This window comes from Dendropsophus ebraccatus, chromosome 3 (assembly GCF_027789765.1).
Source record: "Dendropsophus ebraccatus isolate aDenEbr1 chromosome 3, aDenEbr1.pat, whole genome shotgun sequence".
Taxonomy (NCBI): Eukaryota; Metazoa; Chordata; class Amphibia; order Anura; family Hylidae; genus Dendropsophus; species Dendropsophus ebraccatus.
Window position 1 is genome coordinate 32,991,101 of NC_091456.1, and position 20,469 is coordinate 33,011,569.

The following is a 20,469-nucleotide window of genomic DNA, read 5'->3' on the forward strand; positions in this document are numbered from 1 at the left end:
AGCCCTGCCAGCCTTGACTCCTAGATCTCCCCCTATACCCAAAGAGAAAGGATCAATTAAAGCTGGTGGGGTGGGGAAAGTCACTAGAGACAATCATGTTGGATCCCAACAATAATAACATTATGGCCCTTCCCAACTATATGTTTTAACATTATAAGAAAGGAATATATCAAGAAAGACCTCCACTGCCAAACCATAGTCAAGCTCAAGGACCCAAAGGATGCACATTTCAAGTTACTATACCAGAAAATGGAGGCAATTTCAATATTTGGTTTTTCCGATAATTAGAAATAAAACGGAAAAAAATAACACATTTCACTCCTACTTCCATGAATAACTCTATATACACTGTATACTTCTATTATGCACAGGTGCATGTCATGGCACATGTGTGGAATCTCGTGTAATGGTAATTCAACCACAGCAGCCATTTACTTTAAACAAGTGTTTGCATGAGACAGGAATCTATGTTTTGCAGTTGTTAAGCAGTTTATATTTTTATTACACTCTTTTATTACTTTATCAATGATTGACAGGTTGTTTATCTTATTCTATGATATTATTAATCCCTCCCTAAAAAAACATGGCAAGAAATGAATAAGAATGCTGTGTCATATTACTATTCTCTCACCAGTACAATAGGGCGGCATTTCAAAACTGGTAACACCACCCTTTTACCGGGGTTCCATGGTCCTTCCACTCCTGACATGTCTAGAAATACTCAGGAAATAACAATTCTGGAGAATCTTTTCTTACAACTTTACATTCCGCTCTGGTATTCCCCCTGAATATTTAGAATGAAAATGACAGCTGGGAGTTACTATTTCTTTTGTCACGAGGATTTGGAATCGGCACTGACTCCACAGAGTCCCAAAATACAAAACACCCTCCTGACTGGTAAAACCCAGTTGTCAATCTGTTTAAAAATTCTAGAAAATATCTAGGAGAAGATGTTTCAGACTTGTTACTCCTCATCCTATTATGTCTGGGGTTCCTCTGTTGGTGACTTCCCATCCCGAGAAAACGTCTTTTATGCTGGCAGGGCAGGGAAAGAGCCGAGAACTAGTCATCTGGACTGTGACTAGTCACAGCTCTCTGCCAGGTGATTGACACAAAAGGAGGGCAGCCCGTTAGAAGCTTCAATCACCACCACAGAGCGTGCGGACAGGCAGAGAGCCGTGACTAGTCACAGCCCAGATGACTAGTTCCTGGCTCTCTACCTGCCTCACATGCCATCATAAAAGACGTTTTGCTGGGATGTAAAATCACAGACAGAGGAACCCCAGACATAGTAGGGGGGCTCTTTACAATATGCATTAGGCGCTGCTGGGAACTTAATCAGTAACATTGTGCTGATTGGTCCTTAAAGGAAAAGTCCAGTGAAAATTTTTATTAAAGTATTGTGTTGCCCCTCAAAAGTTATAGAAATCACCAATATACACTTATTATGGGTAATGCTTATAAATTACTTTTTCCCTGCACTTACTACTGCATCAAGGCTTCACTTTCTGGATAACATGGTGATGTCACTTCCTGGATAAAATGGTGATGTCACGGCCCTGCTCCCAGAGCTGTGTGGGCTGTGGCTGCTAGAGAGGATAATGGCAGAGGGATGCTCAGTGTCCCTCCAGTGCCCTGTGTCCCCCTGCCATCATCCTCCCAAGCAGCCACAGCCGCACAGCCCTGGGAGTTGGGACGTGACATCACCATTTTATCCAGGAAGTAAAGCTTTAATGAGCATTTCCCATAATAAGTGTATATTGGTGATTTGTATAACTTTTGGGGGAAAATACAATACTTTAATAAAAATTTTCACCAGACTTCTCCTTTAAAGGTAGAGCTAGATATAAATTTACATGTACACACATACAGGTAGCACAACATGACAGCCATGCCCACTAATCTCATTACTATGCTACTTATAATCCTTAAAGGGGTTGTCCGGCGATAAAAAATTATTCACAGAATAACACACATTACAAAGTTATACAACTTTGTAATGTATGTTATGTCTGTGAATGGCCCCCTTCCCCGTGTCCCACCACCCCCACCCGTGTACCCGGAAGTGTGGTGCGCTATACATTACCTGTCACGTGCCGACCACGGTCTCCGATCCTCAGCAGTGACGTCTTCTTCGGGAGGCCGGCGGATCTTCCCGAGTGCCGGCCGCCCTCTGCAGCGTCATCCGAAGCTCAGCCGCGATTGGCTGAGCATAACTGTGCTCAGCCAATCGCGGCTGAGCGGCTGATGACGCGGCCACGTCATCAGCTGCTCAGCCGCGATTGGCTGAGCACAGTTATGCTCAGCCAATCGCGGCTGAGCTTCGGATGACGCTGCAGAGGGCGGCCGGCACTCGGGAAGATCCGCCGGCCTCCCGAAGAAGACGTCACTGCTGAGGATCGGAGACCGTGGACGACACGAGATGCGGTGAGTATAATGCACCACACTTCCGGGTCTAGCGTGGGTGGGGGGAAACACGGGGAAGGGGGCCATTCACAGACATAACATACATTACAAAGTTGTATAACTTTGTAATGTGTGTTATTCTGTGAATAATTTTTTATCGCCGGACAACCCCTTTAAGAAGGTACACAGGAGCTCGATTATGAACTTACTTTTTAGTAAATTCTGTGGTCGCTGTCGGAGACCCTGATGTTATCCATTCTGTCCCAGACTTGGTTTCCTTATCAGAGACAAGGCTTCTAGTTTTTCTTTCAGTGTTGGCAGCATTTTTATCCTCTGTTTTTGAGGGCACGTCCGCTTCCTCAGAGGAGCCGCTATTGGCAAAATAAAGACCGATTCGTCTTTTCATAATTCCAGGAGTAATTCCGCTTTCATCCGATTTCTTTGATGAACCATCACATTGATCCAGCAGAAATTTCGAAGACTGGTTGTTAATATTTGCTGACAGTTTCATAATCCCTTCATTTTCACCAACATCGGCTATCTGCTGCTTGTTAGATGGTATATCCTTGATTTTCTCTTTCTCCATGCGTGTAGTATATGTATTTCTCAAGGTAAATCCACTTACACTCGTTCTATTGTCACTGGGTATGTTTTTATCACCGGCATAATCCCCTTCCTTGGTGCTAACGTTAGACTGCTCGTCGGTAATGTTGCTTAGAGAATTTTTTCTAAAGGGTCTGTTCTCTTTAGTTTCTTCCAATGGGTTTTCTTTCTTGTTTTCAATTACTTTGCTTTCAAATAATGAGGTAAGATCTTCAGAAAGAGGTCTTCTGTTCCATTTTCTCGGTTCATCGGCTACTTTTTGGTCACTCCCAGGGTCATTCGATTCAAGAAATGCTGCAGATGCCGGGCGTCGCTTTTGCCTCAACTGAGCTCGAACTGTTGAGCTATCAATGTTTCCGTGTTTAGCTTTTTCTAGGCTTTTATCTCCAGACTCACTTGGTTCATCCACAAGATCTGAAAGGTTACTTCTTGGGTAGCTTGGATAGGCTTTTTCCTGTTGTAAAACTTCAGGTTTCCTAAATGCTATTGGGGGCTTCGACGTAACTTTCCATTCGTCGGTTTGTGGAGTGGTCTTAGATTCACTAACATTGTTTGTTACTGGAGGCCAACTAGGGCTGGTCTGTCTCCTACCTACCGCTGTTAAAGAAAACCCTTCCGAATTATTGCCTTGGTCTTCATCCATGCTTGCTTGAGGGGACGATGTGAATATTTTGCGACCTACTCTTTCACTTTCATTGCTTTTTGTACTACCAGAGAAAGAGATGCTGGTAGTAGCTTGAAATGGCACATCACTGTGTTGCTTTACGTCTGCAGAAAAGGTGGATGGTATTCCAATTGATGTTCTGCTTTCTAAAGGTTTTTCTCTCGAAAAAGGCTTTGGTGAAAGTCTCGGCTTCAATCCAGTGTTAAACATGCTTACTGTTTTTGAAGGATTTCTTATGGTATCCTCAATAATAAGGGGGCTGGACATACTTAGATCAGTAGACTTATTACTTGCATCTGAAAGAGGGCTAACATATGTCCTTGATGGTTTAGCCTCATTTAAAATATCACTCCGTGTGGTTCTGGTCGACAACTCTACCTTTGTAGCCATGGCAGACACCAGTTAAAACTTCATTTGCAGCATTTCAACAGCAGTAAGGCAAATTGATACTGAAAAGCAAAAAGAAAAACATAAATATGTATTATACTGCCATGATATGCTTGTTTTCATGCTTAGGCTAGGTTCACACTGCGTTTTCAGCATCTGTTTAACGGATCAGTTTTTTGCAAAAAACGGATGCATTTGTGTGCATCCGTTTTTGATCCGTTTTTCCATTGATTCCATTATAAAAAAAAAACCTGATCAAACTGGATGCGTTTTTTTGACACACAATAAAGTACTGTTGACACTACTTTTTTGACCGTTAAAAAAAACCAGATCCGTTAAACGGATTGCAAAAACGCAGTGTGAACCCACCCTAAGTTGGAGATATTTTAGGATTAGATTTTTTTATTCACATCCTTTTTTATTTTTTTATTTTTTTTTGCAAACAGAAACATGGCAAATAGTATGGTTTGTAACTAATATTAAAAACATTATCTTAGCCTGCTAGTTAATCACATGGGGTCCCACTTCTGATAGCTTACCTTATCAGCTGGTATAACCAGAAAAACCACTTTGTCAGCACTACAGTTTCTATGTAGTACAATTGCATAGAAAACAAAGCAATACCTACCCCCATTTATAACACACGCTAATAACTTAGGGTCCTATTACACAGAGCGATTTTTAACGATTAACGATAAACGTTTGCAAACGAGATTGTTTATTGTTAACCTGAAATCGTTCACCATATTACACAGAACGATAATCGTTAGTTAGGATCGTTACTATGATGGTTATTGCAATCGTTACTATGATAGTTTATTCCTTCTGATCCCAGACAAACATTTAACAATGTGCAAATACACTGAACGATTAGTGAAAAAACGCGGAACTTGAACGAACGAACGAACATGGAATTACAGCGAACGATTAGCAAACGATTAACGATAATTTTAGGGTCAGATCTAAATCACCGATCAACGACATACGAACAATTTTTCAATCGTTGCCTGCAATTACACAGAATAATTATCGTTTAAATTCAAACGATTTAACGATTTTTCACACAATAATCGTCCCGTGTAATAGGGCCCTTAGTAAGACCCAAAATCTAATACAAACACTGAGAAGTCGGACTAAAAAACTAGGAGACAAATACGTAAAAGGCAACAGTCCCCAAGCTATATAAAACACATGCCTTCATTACAGGTTTTTATGTTCCTATATGCCGTTTTTACAAGTTTGTGTATTCGTAAAATATTGTATTGCCTTTAAGTTGTCATTACATTTCACAGCCACAGACTATGTAATTTACACATAATTAACAAGGCAAATTATATATAGAGTGAATGTAATAGACACATCTAGCATATTAACAGCCAGCATGTAGGCTAAAGTACAGATGAAAACACATAAAAAGGTCACACCTAGAGCAGCAGTAATATAATGTATGCCAGAGAAACGTCATATATTCACAATAAGATGCCGTATCAGCCTAAAGAAAGGAATAACAGGTATGGAGCAACTTTGTAAACATTTTACTGTTGCTCCAATACATCCAAAGCGAAATTAAAGCAACTTTCAAAAAAAAAAAAAAGAAAAAAAAAAAACACTAGGGCAAGCCACTACAGTTTAGTAACAAATTGGTTACAAGAATTTCATAACTTGACATGCCATGGAACCAACCTTGATCAATAAATTTGTAAGGAAAAAGAAAAAAATAAACAATTCTGTACGCCTTGGCAGAGATCTAGGCATCTTTTCACGCATTAAGGGTAGGTTCACACACAACTGATCCACAGAGGATTTCACGTTTCCAATGAGATTCTATTGTCATCCCGCTGAGAGTATGTAAAAGTTGGCCCCCTTAACCCCCCACAGCCCAGTCTAACAATACCAGGTCCGCCCTCTGGCTTGCCCTCTGGCAGAAAACAGGGAACAGGGTGGTTAAGGGGGCTAACTTTTACATACTCGCATGACAATGGAATCTCTTTGAAAATGACAGTTAAAGGGACTCTGTACCCACAATCTGCCCACCCCAAACCACTTGTACAGTCGGATAGCTGCTTTCAATCCAAGATCTCTCCTGGGGTCAGTTCGGCAGGTGATGCAGTTATTGTCCTAAAAAACAACTTTTAAACTTGCAGCCCTGTGTCAAACTGGTGTAAGCCTAGAGTGTGTGTGCATTAGGCTGGCATAACCTCTCTGTCCCTCCCCCCGCCCTCTTCATCATTAGGAATGCTCCAGGCAGATTTTCTCCTATTCATCAGCTGTGTAAGCACTGCACATGGGCTGGATTGTTAAGGCACCTGTGCAATATTCACTGCAGAGGAATAGGAAAAAATCCTGCCAGTGCCATTCCTAATAATGAAGAGGGTGGGGAGGAGGGACGGAGGGGTGGTGGAAGGTTAGGGCACAGATTCTCTAGGCTATGGCAGTTTAACACAGGGCTGCAAGTTTAATATTTGTTTTTTAGGACAATAACTGCATCACCTGCCAAACCGACCCCAGGACAGATCTTGGATTAAAAGCAGCTATTCGATGGTACAAGTGGTTTAGGGGGGACAGATTGCGGGTACAGAGTCGCTTTAAGGATCGGCAGCGGATTTCGCTGCAAATAGGTAGCGTGAAAGCTGCTGCAGGTCCGTTGTGTGTGAACTTACCCCAAGATGGATCCATCCAACACAGATCGGCACTTGTTTGCAGTGCCTTTAGAACACAATGGCACAATGAATCGAGCAGTGGGGCTGCATAAGCGATCACTACAGCATTTGTGTGGACATTGAACTGTATTGCTTTCGCACAGGGAGCTGTGCGGGTGCAGTGGCGGTCTTTGGCACCAAGCACCCCAAGCGATCGCTTGGGGCCCCCAACAACCAGGGGGGCCCCCACGCCCTGCTCTTGTGCTCAAGACCGCTGGACAGGGCCGCTGCCCCGCTCGCTGCTGCCATCTGAACTGTAACTATGAGCACTCATAATGAGCGCTCATAGTTACATACAGCAGCACTGACAGGGCGGGAGACATTGGCTGACTTCCTGTCAGTCACTCTTGTGGCCACAGGAAGGGTTTTCCCTGCGGTCACAAGTGGCAGCTTTGTCCTTGTGGTGCCGGCGCTCCAGTGACATCACTGGAGCATCGGCGCCAGGACAAGGGGAGTGCGGCCTCTTGTGATCACAGGGAAAACCCTTCCTGCAGCCACAAGAGTGAGGAGAAGAGGAGACGCCCGGACCCAGGTGAGTATAAGTGTTTGTTTTATTGTGTTATATACTATATGGGAGGAGGAGCACACAGGGGTCTGTTTAACTGGGGGAGAGCATAGCGGGGGAATATATAAATGGGAGAGCACACAGGGGGGCTATATAACGGGGAGCACACAGGGGGGCTTTAGACTACTGGGGCTTCACAGAGGGGTCTATATACTACTGGGGGCAGCACACAGGGGGTCTATATACTACTTGGGGCAGCAGAATGGGGTCTATATACAATTTTGAGAGCACACAGGAGGTCTATATCCAAGTGGGGGAGCACACAGGAGGGCTATATACTACTGGGGAGCACACAGGGGTCTATATACTACTGGTGGGGCACACAGGGGGTCTATATACTACTGGGGGAACATACAGGGGGTCTATATACTACTTGTGAGGCACACAGGTGGTCTATATATAACTGGTGGAGCACACAGGGGTCTGTATACTACTGGGGCAGCACACAAGGGGTCTATATAATACTGGTGAAGCACATATATATACTGGGGGTCTATATACTACTGCAGGAACCACACAGGGGGTTTATATTCTACTGGAGGAGCACACAGGGGTCTATATCCAAGTGGAGGAGCACACAGGAGGTCTATATTGAAGTGGGGGAGCACACAGGGGGGCTAAATACCCCTGAGGGAGCACACAGGGGGCCTATATACTAGTGGGGGAGCACACAGGGGGTATATACAACTGGGGCAGCACACAGGAAGTCTATATACTTCTGGGGGAGCACACGGGGGGCTATATATAACTGGGGGAACACACAGGGGTCTATATACTACTGGGGGAAGCAAACAAGGGGTATATACTACTGCGGGCAGGACACAAGGGGTATATACTATTAGGGGCAGCACACAAGGAGTATATATTACTGGCGGTAGCGCACAAGGGGTATATACTACTGGGGGCAACACACAGCGGTCTATTGTTTTGGAACGCGTGTCGAGGGGGGGGGCCCAGACATAACTTCGCTTGGGGCCCCAGAAATGCCAAGACCGCCCCTGTGCGGGTGATATCGATATATTTGCCGCAGAAAAAGGTTAGGTGCCAATTGTCAACCAAAGGAGCGTTTCTAGCAAGGCTACTTGCCGATAATCGTCCCATGTAAAAGGGGCCTCATACAGCTGTATGCATAGAGCCCAATGGCCCAGAAGAGACATGTGAAATCTACAATTGCCAATTTATCTTTGAAAAAAGGGCCCCGCTGCCAACATCTCACTTTTCATCAATCAATATGTAGCAGCCGGCATATATGATCTTATAACATATTGGCTGCATTTTCTAAATTGGCCTGAGTGCACTACTTGTAATGGTAATTGATTTTCTCTGCCATTTCTGAGAAATTCAATCACGCCTAGTGTATCTATAATAAAGCTTCCCATATAGGGGAATGGATGTGTCGCTGACATAAATAAGGAGGCTTCTCTGTAGATGAAAGGCAGCAATGATAGTAAATGAATCCTTCATAGAATAAAAAGATCACAATTAAAGGGGTATTCCCTTCTCAACTAATATAGTTAAACTGGTAGGGTACGTCAAGTGAAGACATTCATTCTAGGTTACTGACCACCACTCTGCTCTAAAAGCAGTGGTGGGACTGATCTATATATAGATATGGTGAAAATGAGCTGTGAACAAGGGGTGGAAAGAGAGGGCACATCAAGAGAAGGAGGCTTAATAAATGTACATGTAAAAATATTTAAAACTTGACGAGTCCTACAAGTATAACTATATTAGTTGAGATGCTAATTAAGCTAGGTTCACACTGCGTTTTTGCAATCCGTTTTTTTCATCCGATTTTTTTTGCAAAAAATGGATGAAAAAAAAACGGATGCATTTGTGTGCATCCGTTTTGAACAGTTTTTCCATTGACTTTCATTGTAAAAAAAAAAAAAAAAGGATCCGTTTTTTTTTTTTACGGACACAAAAGTAGTGTCAGCTACATTTCTGTGTCCGTAAAAAAGCAAACAAAAAAAGGATCCGTTTTGATCCTTTTTTTTTTTTTACAGTGGAAGTCAATGGAAAAACGGATCAAAACAGATGCACACAAATGCATCCATTTTTTTTTATCTGTTTTTTGCAAAAAAAAAGGGATGAAAAAAATGCAGTGTGAACCTAGCCTTACCCTGAAACCACTACTGGCAATCTATTCAATATACTGGGAGAATGTAATGCCAGCCAGCAGGTTATCCCAAATATGTCACTATAAAAGTGGATTTGCTTTCCATCCCTGCATCCCCTATAGGCCCAGACCTAAAATCAGTGGTCGCCGACCATGCATCGCTACCTGTAACAGCGATGTGCGACTGACAGCTGAACAGTAAATACTTAATGTGTCCACGCTCCCGGTCTTCTCCTGCGCTCTGTAGGCATCCCGACAACACACTGTGGCTTCAGAGCAGCCTGTCTGAGCTGATAGGCCACTCAGCCCATCACTGGCAGGGACCGCCACGCTAAGTGATTGGCTGAGCAGCCTGTCAGCTCAGCCAGGCCGCTCTGAAGCCACAGTGTGTTGTCGGGATGCCTACAGAGCGCAGGAGAAGATCAGGAGCGTGGACAAGTGAAGTATTAACTGTTTGGGCAAGGGCTGCACAGACATCGCTAACAATATCCATGCAGCCCTTGCTGCACGATTATCGAGTCGTGTAATAGGCCCAGTAAACGAGCACTGGTCTATCAGATTGTCGCTCGTGTACAGTATTGATCAGGTCATCATCGACCCGTGTAATAGTACCCTTAGTTGTTAGACGTTTCCATACAAACAATACTGGTGCATGTCCGTTGCTGTAATATAGTCAAAAGTCCTGACCGACCTGCAGGTCTATGGACCTTCACTAACATCATGGATCCCTATGTGGCTGTTAGTATGGCTCTTAAGACCTTAAAGGAAATCTGTCAGCTCTAATCCAGGCTCCAAACTGCTGACACTGTTAGATAGCTGTTAGGACAAGGAGACATGTGGTACCTTTTGTATATCCAGGAGATAGATAAAAGCTTTCATTCCCTGGTACAATGAGTCAAAGAGGCTTTTCAAAGCTCCTGAATAGCTGCAGGCAAGAATGTCTCCTCTCTCCACCCTCCCTGCTTGATTGACACCTGGAGTCCCAAGCAGGGTCAGGTATGGGAGGGGGACTAAGGAGGTGTTATACTTGCTGCATTTCAGCAGCTCAGGAAAGCCTACCTGACTCTTCTTACTATAGAATAAGTTCTGGAAGCACAGACAGATATATGAACGGTACCATGTGTCTCCCAGACCTAACAGCTGTCGCACAGTGTCAACAGTCAGGAACACGAATGGCAGCCGACAGATTCCCTTTAAGTCAGGTGAGGACATTCATACTTGATAGGGGTGCAGCAATATGCCTGTATTTCACTGGTGAAACTAGCCTTAGAGGTTATGCAGGTGTAACGTCACACCTTCCATATTTCACAGTATTTTCCCCTCATCCAAATTTAATGCTAGATAAAGGCCATGCCGAAAAACTAGCAGAGGCAAAAAGAAAAAGCAAGGCTGCTCCTGGCCATCAGTCAGGTGCCAGGATTTCCAGCTATTTTTAAACCTGACCCTATTGTGCGTTCTTATTATACAGCTTAGGCTTTTATATGTTATGCAAAGGGAAGGGGAAAGAGAACAAATGGTTACGATTCTTCCATCGTGTTTCAAATAAACACGGCAAGCCTAAGGCTATATTCACATCTACATTGTTCATTTCTGTTCTTCTACTCCGTCATAGGAGCAGTGCTGAAGTGCTAAATTTGTTACATGCTCTTTGGGGGAAATTTATCAAACATGGTGTAAAGTGAAACAGGCCCAGTTGCCCCTAGCAACCAATCAGATTCCACCTTACATTCCTCAAAGACTCTTTGGAAAATGAAAGGTGGAATCTGATTGGTTGCTAGGGGCAACTGAGCCAGTTTCACTTTACACCATGTTTGATAAAACTCTCGGGTTTGATAAAACTCTCTTGGGTCTCTCGGGTTTACGTTGTGGGGTACATCATTTTAACCACCGCATGCTGTGTAAGGGTATGTTCACATCTCGTTTTTCTCCACACGGGCTGCACGTCCGCATCCTTTTTTCCACTGATTCCTGACGTGTAGCCCGACGTGAGGAGAAAAACGAGATGTGAACATACCCTTACTTCGTACTGCATTGACAAATCTGACGACTACGGGTTTAAAAGAGCTGAACGGTCGTAAATGGCTGTACCTGGGTACAGCTGCTCCATCCCAATGACGCCAATGGAACCAAGGCTAGGTTCACACTGCGTTTTCAGCATCCGTTTAACGGATTTGTTTTTTGCAAAAAACGGATGCATTTGTGTGCATCTGTTTTTTCATTGACTTCCATTCTAAAAAAAAACGGATCAAAACGTATGCGTTTTTTTTTTTGACGCACAATAAAGTACTGTTGACACTACTTTTTTGACCATTAAAAAAACGGATCTGTTTAACGGATTGCAAAAACGCAGTGTGAACCCACCCTAAGCTGCAAAACCAGACATACCCACCTCCAAATGTACAGTGCTGTTCCTGGCAAACAAAGAAGGGGGGGGGGGGGGGGTAAACAGATTCTTTAGTTAAAGGGGTAGTTTAGCAAAAATAAAATAATTTTAAACCAACTGGTGCCAGAAAGTGCCAGAGATTTGTAAAAAAAAAAAAATCTCCAGTCTTCCAGTACTTATCAGCTGCTGCCTGTCCTGCAGGAAGTGGTATTCTTTCCAGTCTGGAGATCAAGAGAGGTTTCTATGGGGATTTGCTACTGCTCTGGACAGATCCTGTCACAGACAGAGGTGGCAGCAAAGAGGGCTGTGTCAGACTTAAGAGAATACACCACTTCCTGTAGAACATACAGTAGCTGATAAGTACTGTACTATTTTTTTTTAATAGAGGTAAATTACAAATCTCTGGCACTTTCTTACACCAGTTGATTTAAAAAGAAAAAGAAAATCAGAGTACCCCTTTAAAACAGATGGGTTAGGAGCAGGAACGAGTCTTCTTGAAGAAACTTCAGAATGTTCTTCATATCCGAGATCCCCCTTAAATATAATTTAGAAATAATTTTGTGTTTTACCCAATGCATATGAAAATATATAACGTTTGTTCATAGTTCATAGTTTGACATTGCCTTTGACTTTTAGTACTACCATATCTTTATAGCTTTATTATTTACTGAGAAAGATTTGCAACGAGGAACTGCAGCGATCACTAACTGTGAACTTTAGATTTTACCACGGTGTGGGTGGGGAGCCGAGGGTTAATCACTTACTGAAAAGGCAATTCTGTGGTACAGTTTACTTATAATAAAGCAAAGTATGAGCCTCAACTGGTTAGATAACATGCTTTGTCTCCTAGCTGGAGCTTCATGCGTGCATGAGGAAGGAGAATAAAGCCCATGCACTACACCCATAGAAGTGTGATCACACAGCTAATACTAATATACATAAACAGTGCCATCCATATTCACGGTGGCACGCTGCGGGTGTCTATGGCTCTATAATCTCAACCAACCTCACCCAATCTGGAGACAAGGGAGGGGGGAAAGTGGCCATGTTTTTGTAGCGCTGGATAACCCCTTTAAGTTCATCCAAACCTTAACGGTCGGCCTTTGATTACCGGTGGCTGAAGCTGGATGCAGCCCTAGGTTCTATGACTGTATCCATATTTTGTAGGATTCCCTAGGGCTGCATCCAAATTCTTCAGCCACCGGTAATCAAATGCTCTGAGTACGGGTTCAGATGACCTCCAGTGGGCTTCAATCATCCCTGCTTGAACAGAATCTGCAATGGTGCCCCCCAAACATGTCTGAGGCAAACATAGCGTGAACATAGTTTTATCCTGTCCAAAGAATGACTACTGCTTAAAGGGGTAGTGCGGCGGTAAAGAATTATTGACAGAATAACACACATTACAAAGTTATACAACTTTGTAATGTATGTTATGTCTGTGAATGGCCCCCTTCCCCGTGTCCCACCACCCCCACCCGTGTACCCGGAAGTGTGGTGCGCTATACATACCTGTCACGTGCCGACTCGTCTCCGATGTTCAGTCAGCGATGTCGTCTTCGGCCGGCCGAATCCCTTTGAGCGTCCTGAGTGCCGGCCGCCCTCTAAAGGGTCATCGGCTGCTCAGCCGCGATTGGCTGAGCATAACTGTGCTCAGCCTATCTCGGCTGATCATCTGATGACGCTGAAGACGGCGGCCGGCACTCAGGACGCTCAGATGGATTCGGCCCGGCCGTCCGAAGACGACATTGCAGACTGAAGATCAGAGACGAGTCGGCACGTGACAGGTATGTATAGCGCACCACACTTACGGGTACATGGGTGGGGGTGGTGGGACACGGGGAAGGGGGCCATTCACAGACATAACATACATTACAAAGTTGTATAACTTTGTAATGTGTGTCATTCTGTCAATAATTCTTTACTGCCGCACTACCCCTTTAAAGCGACTCTGCATCCACAATCTGTCCCCCCCCCCCCCAACCGCTTGTACTATCAGATAGCTGCTTTTAATCTAGGATCTGTCCTGGGGTCTGTTCGGCAGGTGATGCAGTTATCATCCTAAAAAACAACTTTTTTGTTGCAGCCCTGTGTCAAATTGGCGTGGCCTACAGTGTCTGTGCCTTAGGCCTGCACCACCTCTCCGTCCCTCCTCCCCGCCCTCTTCATCATTAGGAATGCCCCAGGCAGGATTTCCCATCATCACTTGTCTGAACACTGCTCTTGTGCCTTAACAATCCACCATATGTGCAGTGTTCAGACAAGTGATGATGAGAAATCCTGCCTGGGAGCATTCCTAATGGTGAAGAGGGTGGGTGTAAGGGGAAGAGAGGCGGTGCAAGCCTAAGGCCCAGACACTCTAGGCCACGCCAATTTGACACGGGCGGGGCTGCAACAAAAAAAGTTTTTGGAACAATAACTGCATCACCTGCCGAAGGGTCTCGGGAACAGATATTGAATTTAAAGCAGGTATCCAGCGGTACAAGTGGTTTGGGGGGGGGGGGGGGTCACATTATGGGTACAGAGTCGCTTTAACCTCCACTTATGCCATTTATGGCTGTATTTGATTCTGATTTCTGTTGAGCCGAAGCCAGAAATAGATCCAGCAGGAAGAAAAAACACATTCTTCTATTCCCCATTCCTTTTGAAACCACATCTGGGGTTGGCAAAAATAAAAAAAAATATGCAAAAATTGCCACAAAAATCTGTGTATAGAAGCCCCCTTTAAAGTCAAGGTATACGGTTATCAGCTTACTAACTGCTGCTTGCACAACCTGAACTTGAGCTGCCGCTGCGAGGACTCTCTGAACTCTCTGAGGTGTGGTGAAGAATGCCGAGCCGACCTCCACATGACTCACTGACCTTGACAACAAAACACACTTGCATTTGCCGTCAGGTAATATAAACAGGAGACAAATAATGAAGAGTCCAATTCTTGAGAGTTCTATTATTAGGGTGGGTGGGGATGAAAGACGGAAACGAGCTCCCAACTATGGACCACACATCTATTTATGTGATCAGGCTCACTCGCATGTCACAATTATTGTTATCAAACAAATCCATGAGATCCGAACAATAATCTTCCTGTGTCATTGTAATAGGTGTTGGTCGGTGACGTCAGGGTTAGTTTGTGGTGTTAAGGAATGAAAATGAGTATTGTGCGTGTATCCGAATATAAATGTCTTTGTTATGGTAGCAAGTTAGATGGATCAGTTCTCCTAATCTGTACACATTACTATATTAGAGTCTAGTTCTGGCAGATGGCAATACACCTGTAGGGTATAAACACACACACCGTATACGCAGCGTATTTACTGCTGCGATACACAGCAAATACGCAGCAGATACGCAGCAGATTAGATCTAAATAACTGAACACAGCATCAAGTCAATCTGCTGCGTATCTGCTGCGTATTTGCTGCATATACGGTATGTGTGTTTGTACCCTACAAACCTTTAAGGAAGGCAGACCCATGCTCAATACATAGCTCAATGACTATGCGGCCAGGGCTACACAAATGATTGGTGGATCGTTCTAGCAGCCCTTCACGTGCATCATTGTAGGCTACACATCCTCCATTTACACAGGGAAAAGAGCAGCCGACCATTGATGATTTTTTTGGGCTGCACAATGCCGACGGCTGCTAACTGGCCTATGCAAAAGGCCCCTTAGGTTGGCTACCCACTATATTAACTCAGTCTATTGGCAACCTCTCAAAGGCATTATACTGACTGACAGCATTGGGATCTGTAATGTGCTTACATCTGTACTAAACTAACAAGAAACAATCCTCTTAAATTGGAAACCACCTAAGAAACCTATTCTGCATGGGTGGTTAGGTGTTGTAAATGCCACTATGTAATCTCACATATGATGCCTGGGGCTGCCCTGTCAATCTTGGAAAAATATGCGAATCCTGGATATCCAACCTTCGTACAGAATCAGGCAGGTAGGAAGCATCTAGTTTTTTACCTTCATCCTCGGCTCTGTTTCTATGATATTAGCAGTTTATCTCCTATGCTAATGAGGCATTTTGGTGCACTGGGGGCGGGATTACTACACTCCGTGCACCATTTCACCCCTGGCCGGCCTACCCCCTTCTAATGAATATCAGCAGAGCGGGGAGGATCGGTGTATATGGGTGGTACTCCCACACCCAGTGCACCAAAACGCCCCATTAGGATAGCATAGATAAACGGCTAATATCATGGAAACGGCACCAAGGATGAAGGTAAGAAAATTTTATTCATCCTCAGCACCCCATGCGCTATAGAGACATATCAGTAAGTTAGATGCTTCTAACATGCTGATAGTTTCCCTATAAGCAACCTTATTTTACTGTATTTGCTATCCTGTGTTCCTAATCCCTGTTAAAGGAGTTATCCAGCGCTACAAAAATATGGCCACTTTTCCCCTGCTGTTCCCCAACCTTATTTTACTGTATTTGCTATCCTGTATTCCTAATCCCTGTTAAAGGAGTTATCCAGCGCTACAAAAATATGGCCACTTTTCCCCTACTGAAACTCAGTTCCATTGAAGTAAATTGAGCTTAATTGCAAACTGTGCCTGAACTGGAGACAACAGTAGGGGAAAAGTGGCCATATGTTTGTATCGGTGGATAACCCCTTTAAGGTACCTGATGGATGCTTTTTGTTTAGACTGTTTTTCTGTTATTAGTTTATGTTGCAAATTCATACCTCATGAGACAACTCTGTTTTCTTGTGCATCAACGTTGCACTATTGTTTCCCACTTTTCCACACATATATAGGTTTTAAGAGGTTTAAAAGGGCAGTAAACCTCACTTTTAAGTCCAACTAAATACACCTATATGTGCAGGGAAATGATAGTGACTTGTTCACTAAATTTAGGCCAATAAACCAGAATGGCCAGAATGTAAATCCAACCTGCCCAATCCTTCCAAGATATTGGGGAGAGAGTATGAACACTTTAGATGGTTAGCCAGTCACTCTAATATCTTAAAGTGTAACTTTTTATATGTCATAGAGACATGTCAAAAGTATAGATCGGTCTGGGTCTGAGTGTTCAGTCCCGTACCAATCAGGAGAGCAAGCAGGGAGAGGATGCACTGCAGCGTGGTCGTCTCCACGCTCGTTCTCCCGATTGGTATGAGTCTGAACACTCAAAAACTTTAAACTTTTTGTCACGACAGTGACACTTTAAGAGCTATATTACACATGTACGTTTGATTCATTGCCATTCAATGACTCACTCTATGACTAGATCCAAAGGAAAAAAAATAAATTAAAGGGAATGGAATCAGCCGCACATGCACATTCACACATCAACAAATATTTTTGCTTAGACACGTGCACATTTGTGGAAACACAAAGGACCCAGAAATAGCTGGCACTGGCAATCTTTTTTTGGCAATAGACGTTTTCAATGACCTAAAGAACTGTACATTCAATTGACTCGGAAATGTACGGACAATGATTATAACACATTTCCCTCACAGCAAATGGAAGGATGGAAGAAGATCACATAATATAAAGAAATGATAATGAAAGGACTGAATTAGGTATTGTTTAACAGCATTATTTTTTTTAGGTAAAAAAAAAATCCAGTGGCCGGAGGGGAATGAAACCAAAAAGGCGATAACTACTATACATTCCCCCTAATGGAAAATGCAGGGATGGCACAGAATCATTAGCCGAGTCTGCACCATCAGCAGTGGGGGTTAGCTTTATCATACTGCATTCATACATCCACAATTTTGCGAACCTTGCAGACGGGGAAGGCAAGTAACGGATTGGTTCCCCGTCCGGCATGATGTATCATAGAAACATGGCAGAAAAAGACAACTGGGTCCATCTAGTCTACCCTTTTATCAATATCATGTATCAATATCCTGCTGGCAGCAAGGAAAATGCTTGAATCTCCGCAGCACTGTAATGGCAGTTCCACTGGTACCACAGAGCACACACACCCCGGCCCACTAGCTGCTTCCTTCAGTGACGCCTTCCCTATGCACGCATGTATACATTATCATGCCGGTCAGGAAGCACTTCAATGACCGGCCTGATCATGCATACATGAATATGTATAGGGAGGGCGTCACAGGCTCTGTGGTACCGAGAAATGCCCCCAGCACTCCTATCAAGCATATTTGATCTTAATCTATCAGAACCAAAACCGCAAGGCCGACAGAGCCAAGAAGCACAGCGCCACGATCATCACATATGGCGCAGCAGGAGCAATATAACCAGTAGAGATAGATCCCCTTTAAGGAACATTAAGGGTGCGTTCACACCTACAGGATCCGCAGCAGATTTGATGGTGCAGATTTGATGCTTTGTTTAGTTATTTAAATGAAATCTGCTGCGGATCTGCTGCCGATCCGCTGCGGATCCGCAGCAGAAAATCAGCTGCGGATCCGGTAAGTATGAACGTACCCTAAATTAGGAAGAGCATTAACAAAAAAGAAACCAAAAGCATATAAAGCTTAGCAATAAATATTTGTTTTTTCAATGTTTAGACTTCCCAGAACGGCCTTTGATTTTGCACACACATATACACACACACATACAGTGGTGCCTTGGATTACGAGCATAATTCGTTCTGGGACTGTGCTTGTAATCCAAATCCATTCTTCAACCAAAGCAAATTTTCCCATAAGAAATCACAAAAATAATGATTTTTTTTTATTCTGAATAACATGTAAAATATGTGAAACAAACATTCAGAAACAGCTGGATGTGTGATATTATAAGTTACTGTACAGTATAGCAATCAGCATGTAGAGTATATTGTATAGTAACTGCATAAACATAAAAAACAGCAGCAGTTTGTAGATACAGGATGGAGCTGCAGATCCCCATAATGCAGTAGCGTAGTATAACAGGCTAGAATAGAGAAGCAAGGCTGCTGTCAGAGGTCTGTGTGGTCACATGACAGCAATGGGGAAGGGGTGTGTGTTCAGAATGGACCAATCAGGAAGTGAGAATCACAGAGCTGTGCAGGAGGACAGTGACAGAAACTTCTCTATACAGCAGTGTGAATGGCTGAGCATGAGTGCAGGCACATTATAGCAGTAGTGTGTATAGCTGAGTGTACGTACAGGGACATTATAGCAGCTTTATTGTCAAACCTGCTGATAGTTCCCCTTTAAGCTGTCTATATATGGCCCAATGATTTCAACCATCCATTTATCATTGTTATGATCCTATACACTTTGCATAAATAGGAGCATGAACATACGGTTATATGTTATGTCATTACATTAGCATTCCTTTGCCTAGCTGTACTGAAATAGCAGCAGGCCGGCAGTAATCAATGCACGTGTATCAGCGTATAATTATATGCAGGAATTCTACGATCAATAACATTCCAACAGGAAATACCAATTACTCATGGAGCATAAGAGGACGGCACCCAGTCCTTCCATAAACAAAACAAACAGGTAGATTGTGACTGCCCAATCAGGTATATGGCAGGTATTTGGTTATTGCCTATAAGAATAAGGAGCCTTTCGCACGTCCATTTATTTTGTCCGCAGGTAGAAACACAGCCTTATGGTGGTTTTACACGGAACGATTTATCGTTCAAATTTGCACGACAACGATCGAATTCGAGCGATAGTCGTACGTGTAAACGCAGCGAATGATCAAGCGACGAGCGAGAAATCTTTCATTTTGATCTTTCAACATGTTCTCAAATCATCGTTGATCGTTCGCAAAAACTTTGCAGATTGTTCAGTGTAATCAGGCATTCAACGATTTTACCTATGTGGGAGATAGGCTTAAACGATCGCATAACGATTTTTCCGTACGATGTATCGTTCAGTCTAAACGCTGATCGTTATAAAAAAAACATTGTTCATTTAAAATCGTTAATCGTGCGATCGGGCGAATTATCGCTCCATGTAAAAGTACCATTAGGGGTGGTTTCACACATAAATAGTGACTGTTTACAATTATGTGCATGTGACCCCTATTGGATCTGATTGATTGATGAATCTGCCCCTTAGTTTCTTGCGTCCAAAGCAAAATATAAAGTGTTAGGAAAAAGACAGGGTCTAATCTAGATATTGCCCTGTAAAGGATATACTGGCAGCTATTTTTTTTTAGCTTTTTTAACACATTATTGCTGCTAGTTTATAATCGTATATAGGTTACATAAGTGTATGCCAAATTCCTTATTTGTCCTATCCCCTTTCCAAATTTATTAGGGGGGGGGGACATAAGGGAAGTACAGAACTTAGAAGTACACTTGTGACCTATACTTGTAAATAAGGACGAGTGAAAAACTGCAGCCCTCTTACTGGCCTCCTGACTTCCTGGGAAGCAGTGGAAAAGACCCAAATAATACACACGCCTCTGAAGTCTCTACTGAACTTCATGTGGAGCTTAGTGAGCTGTATCACTCACTTATCTTACCTTTTATCATCCACTATGGGTGTGTAGATATACCCTTGATTGAAAAGAGCTATAATGTGGAGCCGCTGGGGTTTCCTATATATATATATATATATATATATATATATATATATATATATATATATGCAAAAAACTTGGGCTGGGTCCGCGGAAACCACAACAATGGATGCACAGTCCTCCCAGGGTACGGCTCTGACCCCCAACGTTTATGTAGAAAAGAAGGAGATTGAGGACAGCATGCTGTCC

General features: G+C 43.3%; 1 protein-coding gene across 1 annotated transcript in view; it reads right to left on the reverse strand.

The window, feature by feature from the left end:
• KIAA1671 (KIAA1671 ortholog) overlaps window positions 1-20,469 on the reverse strand; it is a 148,776-nt gene that overhangs the window by 104,948 nt on the left and 23,359 nt on the right. Inside the window, exon 2 of the mRNA XM_069961336.1 lies at window positions 2,616-4,122. Within this exon, the coding sequence (XP_069817437.1) occupies window positions 2,616-4,063 (1,448 nt within the window). The 5' untranslated portion in view covers window positions 4,064-4,122. The remainder of the gene's footprint in view (window positions 1-2,615; window positions 4,123-20,469) is intronic.